Consider the following 16,551-nt stretch of genomic DNA (forward strand, 5'->3'; position numbering starts at 1 on the left):
CTCACAAACAGATGGTGATGGAAGTTTGGTAATAGCAACATCTCTGAATTCCGTGAACTCCTGAGTGATACACCAAAGTCATGCAGTGATTATCAAAACTATTTTTAATGACCAACCAACAACTCAATTGGTTCCTCCTTCAATTTTGTTAAAAACAGACTCAGTAAACTTGTAACCTGTAAAAGGATTTGCTCCTTTACAAAGGACTCATATTCTCAACATTAGACTCACAGTCTCAGTCATTAGACTCATATTCTCAACATTTATGTTTAGAATTATCTCCACGACACCCTGGGGCTTCCCTGATAGCTCAGTTGATAAAGAATCTACCTGCAATGCAGGAAACCCCAGTTCAATTCCTGGGTCGGGAAGGTTACCTTCTCCAGTATTCCCGGGCTTCCCTTATGGCTCAGCTGGGAAAGAATCCACCTGCATTGCAGGAGACCTGGCCTGGGTTCGATGCCTGGGTTGGGAAGGTGGGAAAGGCTACCCACTCCAGTATTCTGGCCTAGAGAATTCCATGGACTGTATAATCCACGGGGTCACAAAGAGTCAGACATGACTGAGTGACTCACTCACTCACTCCATGGCACCCCAGAGAGCAGGGCAATACACCATGGTCCTATCCAGAATGGGTAATAGTTTGCTTCCCTTTGAAGAATGGAAATGATTATAAGGGTCCTCGTATGCTAGGCGTGCAACTTTAAAAATATATGGAAGTTGACCTAAAATGGTGATTCCCTTAGAACTATCCTTGCCTGGGTACCCCATGGCATCTTCCTACCCCCAGGGCTACGCAAGTTCAGACCCCTGTTGTGAACACTAACCACATAGCCTGGAAGAAGTCAGGAGTGACTGTCCCTCTGCCAAAAGCATCTCATCCAGACAACAAGGTCAAGGAGGATGGTCCCCCTCTGAGTCCCCCTGAGTAAACAGTCCAACCTGGCCAGGGTTCAAAGCACTGGGCTCAAAAGGAATAATCCTGAGAACACAGTGAAAGGCTCAGAGCCTTCAGTTAAGACTCGCCAACAGGCCACCCTGAGCTCCTTCACCGCATCTCCCCCAGTGGGGCTGGTACCAAACAGTGGACTGGTCGAGTGGGGGACATTTGAATTTGGGGCTAGACAACCACTTCCTACCACGTGCAACAAGAAACAGAGATAAAGCTGATCCACAGAAACAGAGTTAAACAGCTGCACAGCCAAGAGAATAACAGAAAAGATAACCACCACGGTCCCAAAGATAGGTCTTGTGGCCCAGATCCACTCTAGTTCTGGAAAATCCCCCCTTCTGCCCTGGCTAATTTTAATGAATCTCCGGTTCTTGCAAGCAGAAGAAGTGTGGCTCAGACAAAACTCAGCAGAGTCTGTTTCTGAGGAATTCAGTCTGATGGACCAATAATATTTACAGCATTATCACAAAGCACCTGGATATAAGCAGGCCAATGATTAGATAGTTCACAAAAAAAGGAAATATAACTTACCTTTGTAAATGAAAAAATCTTAACTATTTTAAATATAAGTTTTAAATTAAAGAAAGATATTCAGTATCACTAATTACAATGGAAAAACAATTTAAACCAAAGAAATTTTATCACTTACCAGATTTGGCAAAGATGAAAAAGTCTGATAATGCACATAGCTAGCAACAGGGAGAAGGAATAGGCACCCCTGGCTGAATAGGACTGGACATCAGCACTATCTCTTATTGTGACAAATAGCTATCAAAGTCAGAGATGCACATTCTCTTTGCCTGAAAAGTCTCACTTATAGAAACTATACTACAAATACATTCGGCAATGTGTAAAATGACATGTAAAGATTATACATTTAAGGCGTTTGTAAAAGCAAAACATTTAAGACTAAATAGCCATCAAAAGGAAACTAGCTAAAAGTAGGGCATATGCATAAAATGGAATACAATGCAGAAAAATGAGAGAACAATTTCCAAACTATGAGTAATAAATCGGAATGTATAGTGCCTACCACCATAGGGTAGGCAAAAATAAAACAGGCAGAGAAGGAAAATGCACCAATATATATGAACAGACATACCTGAAAGTAAACAGAAGAAACTGGGGTAGAAAAAAATATCAACACAAGACACAGACAGTACTGTGTGTCAGAAAAAAGCTGCTCAAAGACTGATAGAGGCATGTCAGGGGGACAGAAAAGCCAAATATGGGCCAAAGCTGAGCATCAGCATAAATAATGGCATACTTGGTTATTACACTGCACGAGAAAATTACACTAAAACCTCTTAAAAGAGGAGTACTCCTCGTCACTGAAATACATCCACAATGACACTCAGAAACTCACAACCACCTTAGTAATACATGATTCAGTCAAGAAATCATCATGGAACACCAACACTGGGTGTAAAGCCATTGACCTCGTGATATTCCCGGCCTCAAGTATCACCCCACAGATTACTTATCAATTAAAAAGGAGAAAGGGTAGATGTAACATCTTAATTAAGACTTTTTGCGTCCCCATGGACAGAGGAGCCTGGCAGGCTACAGTCCATGGGGACTCTCTAGGCAAGAATGCTGGAGTGGGTTGCCATGCCCTCCTCCAGGGGATCTTCCCAACCCAGGGATGGAAACCAGGTCCCCACATTGCAGGCGGATTCCTTCCCGTCTGAGCCACCAGGGAAGCCCTGATTAAGTTACCCAATTTCAAATCTCCAATAATGGGACACACTGGCATCAAGCACCGCTTGGTACAATGACATCACACCATATATGAAAAATTCCTGACAAAACTGCTTAGCCTGAATCCAATCACGAGAAGACAGTAAGGACGTCAACTTGAAGGACGTTGTACAAAATACTGCCCTGAACTCTTCAAAGTGGTCAATATCATGAAGGACACGGAGGGCTGTTCTGCATAAAAGGAGACTAAAGGGACATGATAACGAAATGTCCTCATTCTTAGGAGATACTGCCTAAAGTATTTACGGCTGAATTACAACTCCATAGCTTTATCTTAAATGATTCAGCAAAAACCAAATATGTGTGTGCCTGTGTTTGAGAGAGCAAGAAAAAGCAAAGGGGACAATATATTGATAACTATTGATCTAAGTGAAGAGGTGTACAGACAGGTGTATATTGTACCATTCTTACAATCTTTCTGTAGTCTGAAATATTTCAAAATAGAAACTTCGAGCAAATACCAGGGAAGTTTAGACTTTTATAGACAAATAAGAGGTTCCTAGTCTGTGAGAATATTGAGTGTTTTCATAAGCCGCATTTTATCTTTGGTAAAAGGTCACTGTTCTTTGCTATGGCAAAAGACAGACCATGACTTTATAATAATAAAATTCGACCTTTTCCAGCATTAATAGAGAGCATGTGAAGTCTACCAATTGTGACAGCACAGGAAATTACTGTCTAAATGAACTGTGTGTTACACGCACATTTCAGAAGAGTCAGGCAGCTTCTTATAAGGAACCATATGGTAATCATCAGTGTGCCATTTGCCTCCTGTTACTTGACTTTGAGGAACCATTTTGTAATTATTATCTGGTGTCTAATTAAAAAGAAAGAAATTAGACTCGGGTATAAGATGCCTCTGATGTTTTTCTGAAAGTACTTTGAAAACTTATTTAAAAGGACTTCAAACTTGAGATTTTTTCATTTGTGTATTTATTCCACAATTAAATCATAATTCAAAGCCATAACATTTTTAAAAGGTAAAGGAGAATCTGTGTCACAGCTGTATTAATGAAACAGACACTGGTCTAAAGGGCAACACTAAACGGGTCTTCTCTGTTCCCATGGTGGAATAAATACGTAACAATTACACATAAAATTTCACTGAAGATCTCAGACGACGCAAATAATCCTTTGACACAAACTGCCCAACGAACGGAGGCAGGCTGCAAATAATTTCTATTAACACTGAACTGCAAGACAGAAAAATCCCCAAGGTGGCTAACATTTTCATGTGCCTGGCCTGAGCTTCTATCTTCCTTCCTCAGTCACATCCTAATCCAGAAAGGCTGCCCCACCCCATGTTCAATGTGCCACCATAAGTCCCCAAGGACCTCAGCACAGATGGCCGCTAATGAGCCTGTGTGCGACCTCCATTCAGAAGCTCCCGGGAAATTAGGAGCCCAAATGCAGAGAGCAACATCATTTCTTTAAACAATAGTTTTAACTGCTGAATGAGCTCTGGCAGGCCATGTGCATTTTCATGACAAACCAAAATATTGTCTTAATATCTTTCTGCTTTTCTTTAAGAATGTAAAGTGGGACATTCAAGTAAAAAACAAAAAAAATTACAGAAATAATGAAAAATGAAAATTCAAAGGATTTATGCCAACAAGCAAACCAGTCCTCTGCAGCCTAACTCATTTGTTTCTGGGCTGTGACGCCATGTAGAGGGCGATCAGGCAGTAGATGGTCCCTCCAAGTGTCAGCGCCATGGTGGTCCGGTAAAGCATTTGGTCAGGCAGGCCTCGTTTCAGGTGGATGGGCACACCGTCAGATTTCTAGAAAGAGAGAATTATCAAGGACATAGTTAATAAGAAAAAGATTCTCACAATTTAGGCTAGTATAGAACAAAGGCCTCTACTTTATAATTAACCCACCAACCTGCTCCAGTGGAAAAAGCCCAAATCTACTAGAATGTGAACTAAAACACTTGGTATATTTTCTTACAAATGCAGCTAAAGTCTGTAAGACAAAAATCATTCTCCAAAATCCAGTCTCAGAAATATGCATTCAACAAATTCCAAATTTCTAAGGATTTATCACATATTGCTTAATTACAAAAGGAGCACTGGTGACTTTTTTTTTAAGGCAAAGGTAATCAGCAGCTAATTAAAGTCTTGTAAGCATAAGAAATGCTTTACATTTAATCTGACTTCTGATCATTAGTGGATGCAGTCTGAGCACACCAGGTCAATTAATCGGTTCAAGGCCATTTTGTATTCAACTGCCTTCCTTCTGTAAAACTGCTAAACCCCTATTTAATAACAAAACTCCATAAAATATTTAATCCATTGTTTTGCACAGTCTCAAAAATCCCTCCCCACCCCAACTCAAGACCCCAAATGCCCAAGTCTTACTTCTTAGATAAAGAAAGAATAAATTGATCAAAAGTTCTCAAGCTGGTCCTAAATCTGGACATATTTTTGAGGAAGAGGAAGCTACCTTCCAGCCACAGCAGTAACAGCTACTGCCACTGCCACAATGCCTGAAATACAGTCGAGTCACTGACCTCTCCATTATCTGTACGTAGACTAACATTCATAATATTTTAAAATCCAATCCTAGCTTCTCTTGGCTAATCAGCAAACCCAAGAGAGACTTCTCCACTTCTACCAACAGTTCGGTGAATTTTAGTGTCAAGCAAGCAAAAAACAATAAAGAGAAAACACTGCCCAAAGTCACGGCAAGTATCACAAAGCCAAAGGCATGCTGGGAAATCCACAACGCTGTCATACGCTACATATGCTGTTGCTCCCTCCATCCGGTGGGTGACCAACAGCTACACATGCCATCTAAAAATCTGTACACCCGTAAATACTGAGCAGGAAATTGCTCATCCCCCCTTCTTTTATCAGTTTCTTTCTACATGAAGCTCTACCAGTTAATGGCTCAAACTAAAATACAGAGAATTTCATTTAAGGAAAAACAGGTGAGTGAGTAACAAATTAGACTAAGACTCAGTTTCAAAGGGTGTTTTAAGCCTATTCCTTTCACAGCCTTCACTGTTCTTAAGAGTGTCTTCTCTGACCTGGAAAAACTTCTGCAGCTCTGGAACTGTGTTTTTCCCAGCATAATCATATGCAATAGAACTGGAACTCAGTTTAGTTGGTGTGGCAAATATGATAGGCGGTGCTTCTGTGGAAACAACAGGTCTTAATCCCTGTAGGAAAAAAGGAAATTGGTCAAGTTTAAAGTGTCTCTGGGCCTGTGAACAAACCTTTCCAGGAACAGGCTGTCTGGAGCAGGGCAGACAGTGATTCCACCACACAGAGAGAAGGAAAGTATCTCCATCTCCATGTCATATAGCATTTAAAGTCCTTAAACTTTGAACAGAACACTCTGGCCCGCTTTCCCAGAGCAAATACAGTCAAGAACTCTCTTGTCTGTGAAGGTGGAGGAGGGGGATGGTAGGGAACCAAACCACAGTGAAGGCCCAATCTGGGCATCCAGATATACCCACCATGTCTGTCTTCTCATCCAACCAGTAAAACAACAGTTACAATCTGTATGAACTTTGAGTTAAATTTCAAAAGAAACCTCGCTGTTCCTTTTCTCCTCTGAGTGAGTAGGTGTACCAATATCTCCATCCCTGAAGTGGACTTCAGAAACTTTGCAGACACATAGTAAAGAAATATCTCAATTTGGAAGAGCTTGTAATGGGAAGAGAGCTATCTTTCAGGACCAGGAAACAAAACAATTAGAGTAACTGAACTTTCTGGCATTAAATCCATAAGTTATAAAACATATCTCAGGGCTTCCCTGGTGATCCAGTGGTTAAGAAACTGCCTTCCAATACAAGGGACACGGGTTCAATCCCTGGCCTGGGAAGATTCCACACGCCATGGAGCAACTAAGCAGGCACACCACAACCACTAAGCCTGCCCTAGGGCCCCAGAGACACAACTACTGAAGCCATGTGCCTAGAGCCTGTGCTCCACGAGAGAAGCCGTCGCAGTGAGCCCGCACGCTGCAGCAAAGAGCAGCCCCACTTGCCACACTAGAGAAAGCCCACGCAGCAAGGAAGGCCCAGCGTAGCCAAAAATAAATAAATAAATCTTTAAATACACACACACACACATACACACACACATAGAGAGAGAGAGAAATAAAGCAGGAAACCTCAGTGTTCTCATGTGTGACGTGTTGATGGCAAACGCAGAGTGGACCGCGTGAAGTAGTGCGCGCCTAAGGTGGCGTCTGGTCCACAGCAGTAGTCAATAAACGTAAGCTGAATGAGACACGAGGAGGCAACCGCTCCCCCGGCTGCCTGAATGGATAAAGGGAAAACACACAGTCTTACTGCTAAAAAGAAGCTGAGAGGGGAAGAGAAGTGAAGCACTGGTGCATGCTGCAATATGGATAAACCTCAAAAACATACACTGGGGAGAAGCAATCAGTCACAGAAGATCACAAAGTTTATGATCCCACTCATACCAAAGTCCTGAATAGGGATGTTTACAGAAAGCAAGTTAGTGGTTACTTAGGGATGGGAAGGAGGGTGCTAAGGAAGAGGTGGGTGATGGCTGATACAGCTTTCTTCCTGGGGTGATAAAAGGGCTCTAAAATTAACATGGTAATGATTGCATGTTCTCTGTGAATACACTAAGACCATTTAATTGTACACTTTAAAATGAGTGAATGTATGATATGTGGATTATATCTCAAGAAAACTGTTTTTTTTTTTAAAGCAAAGTGAAAGTGAAGTCGCTCAGTCGCGTCCAACTCTTTGCGACCCCATGGACACCAGGCTCCTCCATCCATGGGATTTTCTAGGCAAGAGTACTGGAGTGGGTTGCCAGGAACCTAAGGGCAACTCTGCGTTTCTACCTGATGGAATAAACCTACAGTGGCAGATAAATGATTCTCCAAAATAACCTGCAGATGATATTAAGGGTTACATTAAGGAACTCCTTTTTCTAACCCTTTCATATTAAATTCTAACTCAGAAAAATAAAATCTGAAAGTTAGAAAGCAAAGTTCAAGTTCAGCCCTTCCATTTCACAGATGAAAAAGGAAACTTTTTGCTCATATTAACAGAGTTGTCGGAGTTTTCTTAACCTCTTCAAAAAAAAAAAAAAAATTCTAAGTTTATCTATAATTAACAAGAGACCTAAAGATCACACTGTTACTTTCACCAGGCAAGCACCAGGATCAACAGAGCAACAGAAAGGCATTAAGGTGAACTTGGCTTCTATTTCTTCTGACAGGATCCCATAGATGGGAATGAGTCATGGCCTTTTTTCTGTCCTGTTTTTACTCATTTAACATCTTTTACTAAGGACTTCCCTGGTGGCTCAGATGGTAAAGCGTCTGTCTACAATGCGGGAGACCCGGGTTCAATCCCTGGGTCGGGAAGATCCCCTGGAGAAGGCAACGGCACCCCACTCCAGTCCTCTTGCCTGGCAAATCCCATAGACGGAGGAGCCTGGTGGGCTGCAGTCCATGGGGTCACTAACAGTCGGACACGACTGAGCGACTTCACTTCACTGAGGACTTACTCTATAATGAAAATACATAATGAATAAGACACAATCTCTGCCGTTACAGATATTAATGTTACAGAATAATAAGCTAATATCTACTAAGCTCCTGTTATGTGCCCAGCATCATGTTAAGAATTTCATACGCATAATTCCATTTAATCCCGACAGCAATCTCAGTAAGGTGTTACCTTTCCCTTTTGACAGAGGAGAAAACTGGGTCAGAAAGGGTGACTTGCCTGAAAACACATAACAAAGACACAGATCTAGGGCTGCCCGGTGACTCGGTGGTCAAGAACCTGCCTGCCAGTGCAGGAGGCATGGGTTTGATCCCTGATCTGGGAAGATCCCTCATGCCTCAGAGCAACTAGCCCGCGCCACAGCTACTGAAGCCTGTGCGCCAGACCCAGGAGCCGCAGCCGCTGAGGCCCACACACCCTAGAGCCCGCGCTCCACAAGGAGAGAAGCCACCGCAGTGAGAAGCCGGCACAGCCACCTGGAGAGTAGCCCACCCACCGCAGCTAGAGAAACGCCCGAGCAACAGCGAAGAGCCAGCCCAGCCAGAACAAGTAAATTAAGAAAAAAAAGACCCAAGTGTGGCCCTGGCACTCAAGTACTACCTGCCCGTGCTACCTCCGGTCAACCACTGCTCAAAAACAACACTTAAAGTTTGCTTGCTGTTAGTCTACATCTGGACTACAACACACTCAGAGACTCAGGAGTCAAGAGATAGGGACAGGGGTTTCAACTACTGAGATAACAAGGTGATATAAAAGATCTCTCTTGAAGCTAGAGATTAGACATTCCTTTACCATTCTGCGAACTCTTTGTATTTTCTCCTAATGATCACTTCCCCTCGAACTGCAAAAATTTTAACACACTTCATACCAAGCAACTTCCAAAATGGCTTGAAATTAAATTCACGTTTTGACAGGACTAATGTGAGAGCACTTTTAGATAGGATTACACCTAATTTCTTTGTGTCTGCTCACCAGTAAAGTTATTCAAAACTACAGCAAAGTTTTTGAACAAGATCATCTGAAAACAGGAATATCAACCACCTAAACAGTTTTAAATAATTCCGTATTTCCATTTATAACATTGTAAAAGTTTAGAATATCAAATATTTAAATCAACTATAATCCCATTATCTTATCGATCAATTACTGTGAACTGTATATTCTCCTCCAATCTGTTTTTCATAAGCATAACCTTATGCTTTTAATCTTTATAGTCACAGTGCAAAACCCCACATTCTGCTTTTCTCACTTGTAATAAGCGTCTCTTCAGGTTCTAAACACAATCTTTACAATTAAATTTACTCTTCACATCAACCCCATAAGTTAAGTATTATCAGTATTAACAGATGATTAAAACAAAGCTCAGAAATGCTGTAGTTAGATGAGGTTTAAATCCACATTTTTATTAAACCATACTATCAATAATAAGCTGTCTTGGCCCCAAACGTAAAAAGAATGGATACACCCTACCCATCATTAAACCCCCCAACAACTGAAGGGCAGTCATGTGTCCAGTGTTTCAAGGCAGCTAGGTAAGTCTAGCACTAGGGTTCTCAAGAGCAGACCAGGAAGCTGTATTTACAGGAAGGGATCTACAGCAAATCCCTTCACCTATGTCTCTTCCAGGGCTATGGGTGCCCCAGCCTATAATTATGAGCCTCAAATATGCCCCTCCTCATCTCAATAAATGACAATGCCATCCTTCCAGGTACATGGGCCCAAAACCTTGAAATTGTTCTTCATACCATTCACTCACACATTTGAAAATACTTTTGGTTCTGCACTCCAATTATATTTAGAATCTGACCACTTGTCACCTATCTTCACCAATGCACATCCTGGTCCAAACTCCTAGATTTTTACAACAGCCTCCTAAGTGCTCACCCTGCTTCCATTCCACCTTTCCTGCCTTGCAGTCTACTCTTAACACAGCCATCAGTAACTGTGTTAAAACAGAGGCTGCCACTGCTTAACTCAAACCCTCCCAAAGGCCTCCAATCCCCCTGAGCAAAGCTCACTGTACTTGAAAGGACATTCAGAACCCCACGAGATGCACCCCTCACCAGCTCCCACTTTACACCATCCTCATTCTCCTCCCCAGAATTCTGGAAGAGCCCTTTACGTGCTCCAAGCCTGGCAGGTTCCCTATACCTAGAATGCCCTCTCCAGGTGTTTACATGGCCTGCACCCTCACCTTGTGTCACCTTCTCAGTGAGACCTCCCCTCACCACCGTTTCTAAACACTGCGTGTCCCGCTCCATACACTGCTAGCCATCTCTCCCCTTCCCTGCCTTATTTTTCTCCATAGCACTATGACCACCTAACACACTCTCTCCCTCCCTACCGCAATGGAAGCCCCACGAGGGCAGGATTTAGGCATAGTCTGTTCACTTTTCTTACTTCCCAAGACTTAGAAAAGCAACTGGCACAGAGCACAGTTAGTAAATATTTGCCGAATGTACTAATAAGCTGAGGAAGCCTAGAGTTTCAATGCTGTGTAGACTTGCAGGTTTCAGAACCAAAGTCATGACAACTAGCACTTGACGGTAGAGCCTCCCACACATCCCAGAGCAACAAGCAAACAACTGAAAGCTGTTCTTAAAATAAGCGGACTGGAGACCAAGCAGAAATCACAGGCTTTGCTTAGTATCAAATCTCTTAGCTATTTACACAATCACTACCGCTACAACTGATGAAGAGCCATTCACCTGTTAACCACGTTTCGTAGCTGAGTTCTTCCTAGTCTATTTTAGCTGCTCCAAATTTTTACTTTTAAAAAGTATGATTTTTTTTCACCTCAAAACTGACTGGCCCAAAGTTTTCCCTTTCTTTTATCTTTTAGGTTTGAGGAGGAGGAAGAGGGTGGAGAAATAAGAGAAGTATTCCAAAAACGTTTTAATTTTTAAATGATAGAAACTTAGGAGTGCTTTCATTCTGATTTAGGACCACAAACAAGTTTCAACCTGCAGTGATTGAGTCCTTCATTTCTAATTGCCAGCTAGGTATCACCACCAATATTTCCTGGATACTTCACACTCAGAGCGTTCAAAATTCACCCAGCTGTTTCTCACAGAAACATCCCTGTTTCTGTGGAAAGCACCGCCATTCTTCCATTACCCAGTCATCCTGAAGTCCTCCTTCCTCATTTCCAAAATCTCCTTCAGCAGGTGCTAAGTACTCACCCTCCAGACCTCTGATTCTCCCTCTACTCTTACTGAGAAGATCCCCAAACTCTTCTATGAGTACAAGGTATCCCTGGCACCAGCCTCTCCCAGTCAGAGTATCTTTTCAAACACAGTTCTGATGATGATACACACTCCGTCATCATCAACCTGTCATGAAACTAAAGGGAAGAAGCATGCCCTTGTTTCAACCTCTGGACAAGACTCGACCACAACTTTCTGCATCCAGTTGCTTTGTAAATTCCTATTCATGTCTCACAAAAGTCCTTCCATCATGTTCTACCTCCATCCATTGCAGCCCCAGTCTTCCCCTTCATTCTCCCAATTCCCTTAACCTAGAATATCCTACCATCTTACCAAGAAGAACTGCTGGATCATATGGTAAAACCATGCTTCACTAATTTAGAAAATGCCAATCTGTATTCCAAAGAGGCTGTACGATTGTACATTCCCACCACAACGTAGTAGGGTTCCAGTTTCTTCACATGCTCACATTCGGATTTTTTTTTTTTTTTCTTTTAAAGCAGGTATGAAGAGGTATCTCCTTGTGGTTTTGATTTTTATTTCGCTAATGACTTATGATGTTGAAAGCACATCTTTCCAAATACTTATTGGCCTCTATTTTTGACACAGGACACAGAGAAGTAGGGAAAATGCTTTTCACTCAACCACTCACTTGCCATCAGGCTGACTTATAAGTACTTTGGTTAGAGAACTAGCTTTTCCATTATTAGGTTACTCAATGCATATTAGAGTATTCACTTTACATAATACTGAAAATTACAAACAGCAACATTTTACATTTACAAAATTTCACACCTTAAGTGTTTCTAAGAAAGGAAAAATTGAAGTACTCCTAATAACCAAGGTCAGAATACTTGGTTTGGGGATATCAGTAACAATCACTCTGGAGTCTAAAATTCATATAAAACCTGCACAATATTGTTTCTTTCAACATAACTTAAATCCTTAAGTAACTAAGAAGTTCAAATTCTCAAGAGAAACACCAATTCAAGTAATGCTAGAACTCTGAAGTCCTTATCTGTACCAAATGCATCTTGGGGTAATATCTGCTCAAAGTGCTAATTTAATTTCAGGATTGTCAGTTTTAGTTTAAAATTTCACTTTTTCTTACTAAGTAAGAGAGTCCCGTGTACAGCAAGGAAATCAAACCTGTCAATCCTAAAGGAAACCAATCCTGAATATTCATTGGAAGGACTGGTGGTGAAGCTGAAGCTCCAATACTCTGGCCAAGAACTGACACATTGGAAAAGACCCTGATGCTAGGAAACACTGAGGGCAGGAGAAGAGGGCGAGAGGATGAGATGGTTGGATGCATAACTCAATGGACATGGGTTTAAGCAAACTCTGAGAGATAGTAAAGGACAGAGAAGCCTGGTGTGCTGCAGTTCATGACGTCGCAAAGAGTCAGACACGACTTAGCGACTAAAAACCAACAACAACAAAATCTAAATTATGCTAAAACTCTATTAAAAGAAATTCTACAACCAATGGAAAAGATTAACTGTGATATTTCATATAATGAAATTCTATACTGCGATAAAAGGAATACACGTAACATGAATGAACCTCAAAAATACTGATAAATTAGAGGCTTATACAAAACAGTACTGTGTGGTTCCATTTATATGAAATTCAAAAACAGGCAAAACTATCTATATCTAGTGATATAAAAAAGAATAGGAAGATGGACAGGGACTGACAGGGCAAGAATAAAAAGGAACTTTCTAGGAGTGATGTAATGTTATATAGTTTGTAAGTGTGGGTTACACAGTGTGTTTGTCAAAACTCAAATTGTAACATTTTAAGATCCGTGTGCTGAAACATACATATCTCTACAGTAGAAGAGTATTTGCTTTACAGCAGAAGCCAATATGATAGAAATGGTTATTTCTTATAATCTGCAAAGTGAGTCACTGTTGTCAATTCCTTCTAATCCTCAACTGATTTTTTGATAAATTTTACTCCTCCACTCTCCTTTCTCTTGAGAGTCCTTGGACTGCAAGGAGATCCAACCAGTCCATTCTAAAGGAGATCAGTCCTGGGTGTTCTTTGGAAGGAATGATGCTAAAGCTGAAACTCCAATATTTTGGCCACCTCATGTGAAGAGTTGACTCACTGGAAAAGACTCTGATGCTGGGAGGGATTGAGGGCAGGAGGAGATGGGGATGACCGAGGATGAGATGGCTGGATGGCATCACTGACTCGATGGATGTGAGTTTAAGTAAACTCCAGGAGTTGGTGATGGACAGGGAGGCCTGGTGTGCTGCGATTCATGGGGTCGCAAAGAGTTGGACACGACTGAGCGACTGAACTGAACTCTCCTTTCATGTTTCTGCAATCTGATCAAAACTCCATCGTTCTTTCCTAATGTGGTCCATGGATGATCTTCTCCCACCATAGCTTCTACCACCACTGATGGGCTGAAGACACCTAGATCTATTAAACCTCATAATCATAAACCCAGCTGCAACCAGACAAGACGTATTACCGTGAGCGCAATCTGGACCCTTACTCCCCAACCCCACACCTCAAAGAAACTTGCCCTTTTCCTTGCCCTCCTTATCCTGTGGTGGTTTAGTCGCTAATTGGTGTCCAACTCTTGCACTGCACGGACTGCAGGCTGCCTGGCTCCTCTGTCTATGGAACTTCCCAGGCAAGAATACTGGAGCGGGTTGCCATTTCGTTCTCCAGGGGATATATTCCTGACCCAGTGATCCAACCAGGGCCTCCTACACTGCAGACAGATTCTTTAGGTCTGAGCCACCAGGGAAGCCCCATTAACAGCATATCTGTTCTTAGGCTGAACTCATTCTTAAACATCTCCCCCTTGAGCAGTTGCAGTGTTTCACAGAAGGAGGAGGAGGTAACAATGGAGCATTCTTTACATCCCACCTGGGGCCCTTACTATTCTATCCAGTTCTCCAACTGCATATCTCATCAACACTTTCCTACCTACTCTGAGGATGAAGAATGAAAATGATGGTATCTCAGACCTGGTTTCTAGAGAACAGCTTATCCAGTGACAGCAACCTGCCAACGACTGCTAATCACGTGACACACACCTCATTTAATCTGTATTACAACTGCTCTGGAGAAAACCGAGCTCACACTAATGAAAGCAGCTAAACCAAGATCTGAGCCTAAATTAAGAATCTGGGACTCTAAGAGCCCTTCACCTCTACACTATAAGCTGGAGACTGATCCTTCAATTTGCTCAGGCAAAATCTGAGCGAACTCGCAATACTTTTCAAACCATTCAAAAGCAACCCTCAACCACTTTATAGCTGGGGAAATGTCAGCTCTTTGCACGTTAACTACGAAGACTCACCCAAACATCTGAATTAACTCATTAAGTCTCCTAATTCTGATCACACAGCCCCTCCTGTCCTTATGGCTTCCGTTGTTGCCGTCACCCCAGCCCCCAAATCTGGTGAATGGATGAACTGTTTTAGGCTGCAGCAGGAGAGTGACAATGGGGCATGAGGCGCCTGAAAGGCTGGTTCTCCTCTCAAAGGGCAGGGCCAAACTTCGGACTCTGTCGGGTCCCATTCTGGCCCCACGAGCCACTCCCACGACCCATGAGCAACGACCTCGGGAGTCACCTTGACTCCTAGAGTGCCAGGCACAACTTCCACACCAGACACCAGCTAGCCAGGGGAGCAGCTACAGAATTAGGAGCTCCATGGCTACAGCAAGTGGGTGAGAAGAGATGAGGGGCCAAGAAAACCGAAGCGCGGGCAGAAGCCTCGCCTGGCTCGGGTGCCGAGACTGCCAGGCGCACCATGAGACCCGGGCCGCTACTTCTCCTGTCCGAACCCGCGCCGCACTACCCTTACCTGAGGGCTATAGGCGTCGGAAGCCCATGCTCCAGCCAACTTCTGCGTGAAGCCACTGAACTTATAATACATGACGCCCCGTATGGACTTCCCGCAGCCACTGCCCGCGCGACTGCCCCAGAGAAGGACCCCGCCTTCCCGGGTGTGGGCCGATGTCTCAGCCTAAGGACCCTGCGTCAAAAGGCGGGCTGCCCGGGAACCGCCTAACTTAAAACATGCCCTCTTAAACCACGTAAGGGAACAAAAAGCCGTGTTCTCAGAGCCAAAAAGGCAAAACTCAGCTCTACGGCTTGCCGCTGTTGCACGGTGTGCAGAAAATATGAGCGTCCTTCTTTCCCTCACGTTTAAACAGATTCGGGCGGTGCCAGGACACCCTAAGAACTGCGCAAGCGCCCCGCAGATCTAGCTGGAGGCTGAGGGACTTGTCAGGGTTGAGGGGGCGGGCTCGGGGCGGGGAGTGGGGCGGGGCCTAGGGCGGCAGGGGCGGGGCGAGAAGAGTACCCTCCTTACCTCCCCGAGAGCCCCTGCTTCCGGGCAGCCTCCTGGTAGTTTTTTGAAAGCTTCACCTTTACCAATCTTAACTCCTCCCCTACCTAGGTCACGTTGTGAAGCGTCCGGCTCTCACTCGGTTGGCCCGTAGCTAGGCTTCTCTGGCAATCTAGGAGAAGTGTGGAACAAATAAAAATTGGAAACACCTCCTGCAAGCTGTTGGGGTTTCACCCCAATAATATCAATGTATAAAGATAGTCTCCTGAGCTTTATGTAGAGGAAATATATCTACATTTCCTATGAACTTAAGGCACAAGGACATAAATTTTGCACAGTTCTCAGAACTGATTTTTACTCTTGCCTAAGCTTTATGGGAACTGATTATTCATCCTTTTCGTGGGCTCTGCCCTTGGAGATAAATGAGGTGGGGAGTAGAGGGGAGGCGGCCCAAATATTTGAAAACTCTGGAGCTTGAGCCTGAAAGAACAGGACTACCCCTTTCAGTTCTGGTAGTATCCACTTCAGTTTTAAAATGTCTCTGGAATCTCCACTACATGCAATGTACTGTATAAAAGGAGTATACAATTCATAGTTTCCTGCCTCCTGGAATAAAACAAAGCCTGTCTTTTCTCTATCATCTAACCAGAAGTTTTCACAAGTGTGTTATAAGGGCATTTATATGGCATTCATGAAAGCATGTGGCAAACTGATGGGTAATAGTAACCTGTATATAGCATTTTCCATAAATAAACTCATTTAATCTTTACAACAATCCTATGAGATATAGGTGCTATTATTGTTAGG

At 43.0% G+C, this 16,551-nt stretch overlaps 1 protein-coding gene across 1 annotated transcript; it reads right to left on the minus strand.

The window, feature by feature from the left end:
• Window positions 1–4,138: 4,138 nt before the first annotated feature.
• LOC120851638 (cytochrome c oxidase subunit 7A-related protein, mitochondrial) lies at window positions 4,139–15,633 on the minus strand. The gene is made up of 3 exons (XM_040224559.1): window positions 15,259–15,633; window positions 5,745–5,876; window positions 4,139–4,494 (listed from the first exon to the last, which is right to left on the minus strand). Exons 1-3 carry the CDS (start codon window positions 15,328–15,330, stop codon window positions 4,354–4,356), a joined length of 345 nt encoding a protein of 114 aa, XP_040080493.1. The 5' UTR covers window positions 15,331–15,633; the 3' UTR covers window positions 4,139–4,353.
• Window positions 15,634–16,551: the final 918 nt, after the last annotated feature.

This window comes from Oryx dammah, unplaced genomic scaffold (assembly GCF_014754425.2).
Source record: "Oryx dammah isolate SB20612 unplaced genomic scaffold, SCBI_Odam_1.1 HiC_scaffold_25, whole genome shotgun sequence".
NCBI lineage: Eukaryota > Metazoa > Chordata > Mammalia > Artiodactyla > Bovidae > Oryx > Oryx dammah.

Coding starts and splice junctions, on each gene's coding strand:
- LOC120851638 (XM_040224559.1), bottom strand. CDS start 15,330: ATGTATTATAAGTTCAGTGGCTTCACGCAGAAGTTGGCTGGAGCATGG. Junction 5,877..15,258: donor CCGACGCCTATAGCCCTCAG/GTAAGGGTAGTG, acceptor TTTTTCCTACAG/GGATTAAGACCTGTTGTTTC. Junction 4,495..5,744: donor AGCTGCAGAAGTTTTTCCAG/GTCAGAGAAGAC, acceptor CTCTCTTTCTAG/AAATCTGACGGTGTGCCCAT.